Source organism: Anoplopoma fimbria, chromosome 6 (assembly GCF_027596085.1).
Source record: "Anoplopoma fimbria isolate UVic2021 breed Golden Eagle Sablefish chromosome 6, Afim_UVic_2022, whole genome shotgun sequence".
Lineage (NCBI taxonomy): Eukaryota > Metazoa > Chordata > Actinopteri > Perciformes > Anoplopomatidae > Anoplopoma > Anoplopoma fimbria.
Window position 1 is genome coordinate 26,209,760 of NC_072454.1, and position 10,873 is coordinate 26,220,632.

General features: G+C 42.2%; 1 protein-coding gene across 1 annotated transcript in view; it reads left to right on the forward strand.

The window, feature by feature from the left end:
* The window catches only part of gbf1 (golgi brefeldin A resistant guanine nucleotide exchange factor 1), an 84,944-nt gene extending 75,051 nt beyond the window's left edge, over positions 1-9,893 (forward strand). Inside the window, 9 exon segments of the mRNA XM_054599626.1 lie at positions 557-777; positions 1,322-1,472; positions 2,140-2,270; positions 2,594-2,695; positions 3,837-3,950; positions 4,649-4,826; positions 4,943-5,119; positions 6,562-6,615; positions 6,618-9,893. Of these exon segments, the coding sequence (XP_054455601.1) occupies positions 557-777; positions 1,322-1,472; positions 2,140-2,270; positions 2,594-2,695; positions 3,837-3,950; positions 4,649-4,826; positions 4,943-5,119; positions 6,562-6,615; positions 6,618-6,808 (1,319 nt within the window). The 3' untranslated portion in view covers positions 6,809-9,893.
* Positions 9,894-10,873: the final 980 nt, after the last annotated feature.

Genomic DNA, 10,873 nt, shown 5'->3' on the forward strand with positions numbered 1-10,873 from the left:
AAGTCAAGGGTTTGATCAGTCAGGCAACTAAAATACTTTGATACATTTCGGAAACAATTGTCGTCACAGTTAAGCGAAAACAGTGTTGAATGATGGGAGGAAACTCCAGCCCCAAAGTCACACGCTTTGTCCACTCAACCTCAAGCAGCCTCCTCAAGAGATTTTAGGATGTTTTACAGGCCTGCCACTAATTTCACCTTTTTGTCTGAGAGAGAGCTGTCATAATTCTCACTGTTACTGGAGGGCCATCATATGAACAAATGACCAGGGCTGTTGTTATCTGGGGAGGGGGCCCTTACTCTTCACTTGAACTTCTTTAAAACATCCGCTCTGGCGACAGACGTGGCTCATGAACGTGATATCTCAGGATCATGTGGAGGGTTTTTCTTCAAATTTAGCACAAACGTCTTTCTGGTCTCAATGAACTGATTTGATTTTGGTGGTCAAAGGTCACTGTGATCCCACAAAACACGTTTATGGCCATAATTCACAAATTTGTATGCTTTTTATGACAAACGTCTAGTAGCATAAAATGATGAAGTGAATGCTTCCTCAGGCTACCGCAACCATGACAAGAAGAAGAGCCACAAGTACGACTCCTCCAAGTCCCGGATGAGAAAGAAGGCAGGGGGAAGGGACAAGGAGGGGGGAGGTGGAACGAGGCGGGGTGGCAGCCGGGCGTCCAATCAGCGTCCATCGCGTTCCCACAGCGACGAGGAGGAGGATGAGGGTGTCCCGGCCAGCTACCACACGGTGTCATTACAGGTTAGTCAGGACGTAAGTACAATGGCACTCTTTACCCTTCTACCTTCTTCTGAATCGAGCCCAGCATCTTGTGTCAGCCACACATGTTCACATTCAGTGTAGGCGAGCATTTGAGTCCATGTAGCTCTAAAATGATTGGTTTAAAGTCACTAAGCCCCTCCCCCTGTTTTGCATAGTGAACTTTCTTTACAGCTGTCATAATAATGAGCCTGAGTCTTTAGCAGACGTTTTGACAACAGTAAAGATTGATCTGGAGCTCTGCATCTTTTTACAGTTAGATGCATACAGATTGCACACTTAATTGTTTGGATCGCCTAGTTACGGCTACAACATTTAATGTCTATAATATAAAGTATTGATACTGATTGTATCAAATAGTTTGAAGGTACATATGTATTAAGGACTTGAGTACTGACTTCATGTGTTTTTTCAACCTCAAAATCTAAATATTTTAGAGTGCTCATCCGGTATTCTCTTTCACTGGACATTTGGGCATTTTCTGCCAATATAAAGCCATACATCCTGTTATTGTTAACATTGGTTTTGGTGTGTGCAGCTGTTGGACCTGATGCATACTCTGCACACGCGGGCTGCCAGCATCTACAGCTCCTGGGCAGAAGAGCAGCGCCACCTGGAGGCTGCAGGAAGGAAGATCGAGGCCGACTCCCAGACTCTGTGGACCAGCTGCTGGTGCCCTCTGCTGCAAGGTAGACACTGTCACAACATACAGGAGGAGGACCATGTAAAGCCTTCTGTAAAATGTAGCTTAGTGAAGCTTATTACGTGAGCTTTTTTGAGACATGCTCAGTTTTTAAGCTTTCATCTATTGTGGATAAAATAACATTAATAATAAGAGGACAATGCAGTGCATTTGAACTGTATTATAAAACTGACAATATGAAAACATGACTCAGCTTGAATACATTTATTAAGTAATTTACATTGTGCCTGTCAGAGATGATGTGCAATTACACAAATCTGCATGAAAGAACTTCTGCAGAGGTCAGAATAGCAGAAAACTGAAATCCCTCAATGGATTTGGCTGGAAACATGCTCCACACATCACATGAAACTTATTACTTAATATTTTAGCAAGAGACCACATTAATCGAAGGACAAACCTTTCAAACACGACAACACTGGTTGCCATAACTACATACAGATATTTATGAGTTTAAAAAAATCAGGACGATGATGATGATGACGATGTTTAGTGGCTCAAACATGTTTAGTATGATGTTTATGTACTTGACTCATGCCCCATAAATGTGTACAATATGCTTGTAGTTGGTTCTGAGGAGATCAAGAGAGTGATGAAAGGTGGAGAGTAACTCATGCTACGGCTCATGTCTGTCTTATGGTTGCCCACTCCAGGCATTGCTTGGCTATGCTGTGATGCCAGACGTCAGGTCCGTATGCAGGCCCTCACCTACCTCCAGAGGGCGCTGCTGGTCCATGATCTGCAGACACTGGACGCCACCGAGTGGGAGTCCTGCTTCAATAAGGTCAGGAAGAAGGAAGGCTACATGTCTGCTGCTCTCAAATCTTCTATCTGCTCTTTCATTAAACAGAGCAGGTCGATTAAAATGTGCTGATCACGTTGGATGTTCTAAACCAAATCATATATCTGCAGTCCCTTTCCTCTCTCTGCTCATTTGTACTTCCTGATGGTGTGTGTGTGTGTGTGTGTGTGTGTGTGTGTGTGTGTGTGTGTGTGTGTGTGTGTGTGTGTGTGTGTGTGTGTGTGTGTGTGTGTGTGTGTGTGTGTGTGTGTGTGTGTGTGTGTGTGTGTGTGTGTGTGTGTGTGTGTGTGTGTGTGTGTGTACAGGTGCTTTTCCCCCTGCTGACTAAGCTGCTTGACAACATAAGCCCAGCAGATGTGGGCGGTATGGAGGAGACCAGAATGAGAGCCTGCACCCTCCTGTCAAAGGTTTAAACGATACACATTGCAGAACACACAACAACTAGCAGCACACGTTTCCACATGAGCTGTCACACATTTCACCACAGTCTCATGGGAGTGTTTAGCTAGCGTTAGCTTCTGTAAATACCCTTCTTCTTGTAGCTCTGTGCTGTACTTGTGTTTCCTTGTGTTTTGTGGTGAACACTTTATTGAAAAATGCTCAACTTACAGTGTTGCAATATTAAAGATACATAAAGATATCTATTTGAGCATGAGAGGATTGATAAACCAAAAAAGGAAGGAGAAATACACAAACATGTACAAATACAAGCAAATGTCCTTTTAAGAAAAGGTTTATTATTAAAATGATGAAGATGATACTTCGATATACTTAACTTAGATATATGTACATGTAACAGGGGGTAATGACATATAAAACACATTACTTGTACAATAAACCTAACCTGTTGTAACAGTAATGAAGGAGAACACTAACTTTATTATGATAATAATAATAGTGTGGCGTTTATTTATTTATTTTATGCTGAAAGTTGCTGTTGTACTAAATGCCTGAGACTGTTTAAATCAAATACACGTCCATTCTCCTTGGCTGCATCTGACGGTCTTTTACATTCCAGTTATTTCTATAACAAGATGATGAAACCAAGGAGATGATCTTTTTTTCATTCAATCTTTATTTAATCTGGATAGATCATCAAGCACAAGCTCTCAGTAACAATGATGTGGAGAATGTTCAGCACTTGATAAATACAAAAGAAATACAAAAAAAGAATCAACGAAACAATTTAAAAGCAAATGCAGACTGAGGTGAAATGTTTGCTAATGAAGCATTTAAATGATCAGTTTGAATAAACAGTGTTAGACAGTTGTTGATGAACACCACAAGTGCAGAGATCCCCCAGCAATATTTGTATTTCTCTTCAAAGTTATTTGTGTCCTTTAACTCATAGGAACTTTTCATAGCCTCACCATGGAGCAGCACAAACATCAGTTTTACCTAAAACAGAGGTTTAGTAATGAAAATGAAGGGGACCACTCCTGAAATGTCTGTTACCATCTAAGAAGGCTGTGATGTGTGATGTTGGCTATGGCTATGTCCTGGCAGCAGCTGTGGCTGATCTTGTGTGCTTGTTTTACATCGGTCCAGGTTTTCCTCCAGCACCTGTCTCCTCTGCTGTCTCTGCCTACCTTTGCTGCCCTCTGGCTCACCATTCTGGATTTCATGGACAAGTACATGCACGCAGGATCCAGTGACTTACTGGTGAGAATAGTGTTACTGCTAACATAAAGTATTGTAATGGGACTATGGCTAACTGATATATCAGACTAATAGCAGATGCCTTCATTCACATGCAGCTATGAGCCATTCTTTCTTCTCCGCCTCTGATGTATTGCAGTTTAAATATAAGGTGAACTAAGAAAAAGGGGCTAGAAAGTGATTTTTTTTTTTCCACAACCTGGGCACTGCTTTGTAAATGCGTTTTTGCATAAACAATAAACTCATGGATTTTGAGTTAAAAGTTCCCCTCAAATCATAAAAACTGTTTTGTCACAGCCCATAAATGTGAATAGAAAAAATGTAAAATCTTATGTTACTGATGTTGCTTGTTCCTTAATTTATATGAATCTGCATATTCATCTATGCATTAGTATTCTCAAGTTTGAATTTAAACAACTAAATATGGCAAATTATCAGAAAATATTTTTCAATTTCAGTGATTGGCATCAAACAAAATGAAACATACATATGGTAAATTTAGCTAGACATTGATGTGTGAAGCATCAAACATTTCAGTATCCACTGAGTAATCAGAGGATGGGAATCAGGGCTGCAGTATGTAATCCTTCAGGTTATCCAGAAATGTAAAGAACACCAAACGTGGAACAAGAAGGAGTATATATTTTCCAGGGTTCAGGTCTGGTACTTAATAACTGACTGCTCTGTTTCTGTATGTGTAGTTGGAGGCCATCCCTGAGTCCCTGAAGAACATGCTGCTGGTGATGGACACAGCAGGGATCTTCCACAGCGCTGACTCCAGGACAGGATACTCAGACCTGTGGGAAATAACCTGGGAACGGATCGTGTGCTTCCTGCCTCACCTGAGGGAGGAGCTCTTCAAACAGACGGTCATACCAGGTACAGAGCAGACACACAGGGGTGTAGAGGGTGAACAGCTCAACATGTGCATTATGGTTTTGTTGTGGAACAAGGATCTTGAAGCTGGTGTTTCTCCTGAATCATCTTCCTTTTAGATCCCAGTCCTCCGGCAGAGCCTGCGCCGCCGCCACCCTCTGCAGGCCGGCCTTCATCTCCACCGGTGTCTCCGTCACCTGCTCAGCCACCCTCCCCAGTCCCAGTTCCCCCTGCAGAGACACGGACCCCCAGCAGGCCAGCATCACCCCAGGAGCCCCAAGCAGCCGGTGCCAACGGTAAAACATTGAGTGTTTCCAGCACAGTCACATCTCACCACTCACTCTGTGACCACCACGGGTTCATGCACACACATGGCAGCGACAGAATGATCAGGGACTCCTGCGGCACATAGCCGATACAGTTCTCAGTGTCTGTGCATCGAAGCATTTTCATGGCCGGAGATTATAAGCAGTGTTTCCCCTATATAAGGATCTAAAGATATTTATGTAGATAGATCATTTGACTTGAGGTCAGACCTTCAACTGCAGGTGTAATGGTAGCCCCCGCACTGTGTCATCAGTTTGTTTCTTTATGGGGCTAGTGAGTAGAGCAGTGTTGTGCTACACACTTCACTGTCCATTGCAAATGTTTATGTGAAATGACATCATGTAGTTGGTCTTGAATATAATGATCAGTACCATCATGCTTGTGTTTTAGAGCCTTATGGTTATATAGTGTTACAGTTGTGTGTAGTAGCCCCCTACAGTATGTGGTGTTTCATCAGATAATTGTATCAAGTGGTGGGAGGAATAGAAAAACTCTAAACGTTACCCACATGACATTCAGAGCAGGAACACGCTCAGGTGGGTTTGTTTGTTTGGCTCATCCCAAATCACCATCAGGGCTGCATGTTTTATCTACTAACAGTGGTAAACATGTAAAGGACAAAGCTTCAGCTGACCGGGAGATAACGGCACAATGAGGAGGACTTTCCTTAAAAACAACACATAGACTCAATCATCACTTGTGACCCAGTACAAGTGTGTGGAGGTGTGTGTATGAGACCCCGCCCTCTGCCTGGGTTTGTTCACTTGCTGTGTTTGGGACGTTTCTTCTGATCACATATCCCAGTGGAAGCTTCAAACATAGTGGATGTAAAGATCAACCTGTAAGTCTCTCACTGAACTTGAATCGGAAAGCACTGTTCATATTTCAGAGCTGCTGTCACTGTTTCCTCTACATATACGATACACAAACTGTGTAGTTTAACTTAAGGGGGGCGATACTGAGCAGACCAGAGTCTGCATTAATGGCAGAGACGGACACTTGTGAGCAAGCTACTGTTTGTGTATTCATTCTTTGAATCTCTGATACACCATGAAGCCTGAAGACAGACTGTTTGTATATTTAAAGATTCTTCACATGTGACTTCTTTAACATCTCTCATATCTATTAACATCTATCAAAGTAAAGTGGTAGCCTCTAACATAATTAATTAGGATGACATTATGGCATATTGGCAATACTGGGAACAAAGAGAAAACGAGCCTTGAGCAGAGAGAAGCGTCTGCGTCTGGTGGAGACCAAGAAATGTGATAAATAACTTTAGCAGTGTAATAAATATGAGCCCAGGTCTAACGGTAAGCGGCTGTACAGAGGTGTTCTACTGTCCCATTGGAGCACTGAGTGAGTGAACACTTCCTCAGCTCAATTCTTATTTGTCCTCTGTGTTCTCTAGGATCGGACCGCTCGTCTCCGGTGCCATCCTCCATCCCCCCCGTGCCATTGACAACGTCCCCGCCCAGGCTCCCTCACCCCTGAGCCAGTCCCCTCTCATCCTGCAGCCCCTCGCCTCCCCCCTGCAGGTGGGAGTCCCGCCCATGTCCCTGCCAATCATCCTGAACCCCGCCCTCATCGAGGCCACGTCCCCCGTACCTCTGCTTCCCGTTCACAGGGTTACGAGTCCTTCTGACGAGGTCAAGTAAGAGAGCTCATCTCTCACCCCAACACACACACACACACACACACACACACACACACACACACACACACACACACACACACACACACACACACACACACACACACACACACACACACACACACACCACTCTGTCCTCTTTGCAGACCACCCCCCCTTAAACAACTGGATTCCACAGACTTCAACTACAACTTCAAGAGCTCGTCCCAAGGTTCTTTAAATGATGTAATATGTACCAGCAGACAAAATAGATGTGCCACTTCAGTTATACCACATTTTCTTTCAAGGAAAAAAACACGGGACATTTTCTGCTGAACATTGTTCGTTCACAGTCTAATTACTGTATTATGTTAAGATACCCGGGAACAGAAAATGCAGGATAAAGTCATACTATGAAAAGTATTATAAGTAAAACTCTGATTGAGGTGAATTGGGTTGACCATAACTGTAGATAACAGCAGCTTTAGCTTCCACTGAGAGGGCTGAGGTCCTGTTCTCACTGTTTTTTGTAAAGTTGGGTCCTTTTAGAGAGTTTATGTTGTACACATGGCGAGCATTTTATAGGCTGAGTCCAGTCTTTTTAAACTTAATGCATCATTTGTATTTTAGTCCGATACAATAAAATACAAATTCTGATTCAGTTTTCCCCATCACAGTTTATTTTTTAATGTGAGGCAGGGGTCGATGTCTTCTAGATCTCAAAAAAAGACCCAAAGCTAACAATCAGTGAGATGAATCCAGTGTGGGGCTCTAGTGGCTATTTGACTGTGGGTCCAAATAAACTGCAGTGTGTGTGTTGATGGTGATGAAGGACCATCCAGAGCAGTAGTGTGGCTCATTGATGAAGAAGACGCATCAGGCTTAATGTACACACCAGACTTGTGAGAAGGAACTGTCAGTGTGGCTCTGCTGGTAGTGAGACACATATAAACTACCACCATCTTTGGGGACATGGTTCTATACGTCTGTTCAGGCTACGGCCCTGCTTTCATCCCAAAAAACCGTTTTCATATGTGGGAATATTCCTAATCTGATCACCATCAGGTTAAAGTATGTATAATAATCTGAAGCCTGATGTGTAACATGATTTAAAGTGTGGTATAAATGATTGGTACATCAGAACTGGGGTTAAGTGTCCCCCCCCCCCAGCTTTGAACTTGATAAGACCAGGCTGACCTCATGGCTTTGCTCACACACCTGTGCTTCATATTAATCTATAAACTTCAGTCAGACAGGGACAGTAAGTTAGTTATGAGGATTGGCGGTGCTGCATGCTGTTGATTAAATAGGATTTCCAGAGCTTTGAATTCACTCGGATGTTCCAGAGGTCTTAACAGAGCTGTTCTATCACCGCTCCCTCAGAGGGATCACTGTGTGATTGAAAACTGTTCAGAGAAGGACTTTATTTATTTACCAGTCACTTTGTGTCTCACAGAAGCTAAAGACAGAGACACTGGCCCGAGCTGTTTCTTTATTTTTCAATTGTGCATGAGCTCTTTGCCCCCAACAACTAAAAACAAGCTTTGATTTGTGGCACCTTATGAGTTCCTCTCCCACTGAACAGAGAGGGGCCTCCTCAGAGGGACCCGAGATGTCCCACCTACAACATTCCTAAATGTAGATACTGGAGCGTGCAGTAGCTCAGTCCACTGAATGGAGCAGAGCGAGGGATCCAGATCGACTTTATGTCCACACGTGATGAATCCCCAGGGCCTTTATGTAACAAGACTCATCATATCACAGAGTTCATGGAAGCTGATGATAGCAGTAACTTGACCCCTTATGGTTAAATGTAATCATTTCTGAATATTTACTGAAATTATAGCATTGAAATAGGTAGTAATAGTAATCCAATAATTAAAGTGCATGATAATAGAGTTAACAAATTAAGATTGAAATCAAAATTATATATATATATATATCATTATTTTCCACAAATTTGATCTAGAAAGTCAAGTCAGCTAAAATTCTAAATGAGGAAAATAAGACTGGAACATCTGGTCTGCCAAGATCAGACGGATCAAATGACATCGTGTGAAGTGGCTGAACGGAGGTCTGATCCACCTCCTTCAGGCTCATTGTGTTTGTTAGTTAGAGACGGCGTTTGGTGGTCTGAGGGCGCTTTCATGAGCTGTCTGGTCCGACTCACACACACTGGTGTGTTTCCATGTTTTATTTGGGTTGGTGTGAACGCGTCAGTGGACCTCTGGTGCAGATTGTTAGTGGTGTTAACCACAGGACTTTGGGATGAACTTATATTACTCTTAATTCCTCCTACTGAGATCTCTTTGCTGTGTTTAATATAATTTGGTAACCATGGAAACACATATGCATCATATAATGAGAGGGAGGTAAAACAGATGTTTAAGCAGTTCTTCAAGTGAGGTGAGCACACAGTAACTGTCCCCTTGTTTGTCACTATTTATGACTTCTGACATCATTTGTGATCATAATTTTAAGACCTGACTTGAATCGTTCAGAGATCAGAATTTAGCTCATTACATTTGAGCACCTTTAATCCAAAACATAAACTCAGAATCAAGGTTTTGGTGAATGGCCTTCTTACCAGAATGGGATTAGACCACATACAGTCAGATAAAGTCAAATGTAAAATTTCCTCTTATGTATATAGTCGTGGTTACGTTTCACGATGAGGGGTCGAGCTGCTGCAGTTTGCTTCCATAGAACCGTGTGACGTTCTCGCATGCTGATTGTGCCTTGTGTACAATGACATGAACCCTGAAAAAAAAAATGTTTAATGCCAAATATGTGACGTAGAATAAGGTGTAGATGTGGACAGCTCAGCATCTGCTCAGTGTGGCCCTGGGATCCTGTCAGTGATGTGAAACGTTATTTATTGAGTTGTGAAAGAAGAGAAGGACTTTTCCTCCTCAGTACAGCTGGTTAGTGACACTACAGCCTTATAGCGCCACCAACAGGAGACATATGTACGCTGTGTGTTCATTCGATGAAGGGGACTCTTATCAGGTACTGAGTCTTGCTTGAACAGGAAATGACATGAATATAATGTGTATATATATATAAATGAAAGGTGATGTACTTTTTACTATGTAATAAATATAATGTAAAGAAAGTGCTCATTCTGGTGTTTGTGTCGTTTTTTTTAACACGGTGGATCTCATCACAAGGAGTTTCCTCTAAAAACTCTGAGAGCAACTCTGAACGGAGGAACAGAGAAGAGTGCGTCGTGTTTCATGGATGACCTCCTCACTCCACCGTGCACATGGGATAGTTTGTGTCAACGAGGAACAAGTTAATATAGATTGGAAACGTTTAAAATATTTATTAACTGTCACAAACATACAAGCAAAGTCAAATATTGACTACATGTTATTTGTACCACCCTACCAGCTAAACATCTGAGAGATCTCTGGCCTGTTCTGGGACCTCCCATGCTGATTATTGTCCACTTGTCTCATACAATCTGAAGATTGCTGATGTTAAACCCTTTCTTCAAAAAACAGATCTTGATAATTATCCACCAGTCTTTAACCATCAGTTATTTTCAAAAGAACTCTCAGACCATATACTAACAAGGAATCTTTTTTTTCTTTTTTTAAATCTTTGCAGTCTGCGTTCAGAGCTTGCAGCTCCACCCAAACTGCTGTTCTCAAGTAATCGTCAATGATCTTCTCCTTCAGGATCTCAGTAGACCTTGTCGATCACTCTTTACTTCTTTACATCTAAAGCAGATTAGCTGTCTCAGGCCTTACAATCCAACATATACTTTATGAAAAACACACAGCATGTTTATTTAAGTAAAACGACTACAATATTTTGTCATGGCGTAATATTTAGCTAATTTCAACAACGTGGAGGTTACGTGAGGTTTCACACAGGCATCGCAGTCTTTTCACTGTTATACTTCAATACTTTTACAACAAAATGCAACTTTCTGGACTTTTTGAATTGAAAACATCATACGTATGATTCATGGCACACTCAAACGAGATCGACAAGTGTTTGTCTCTCTCCATTGACAACTGTATGTACTGTATCCAAAACGAAGTCCCATGGTTGTCCACCAGGGGGCGGCACTTTGCCTCGC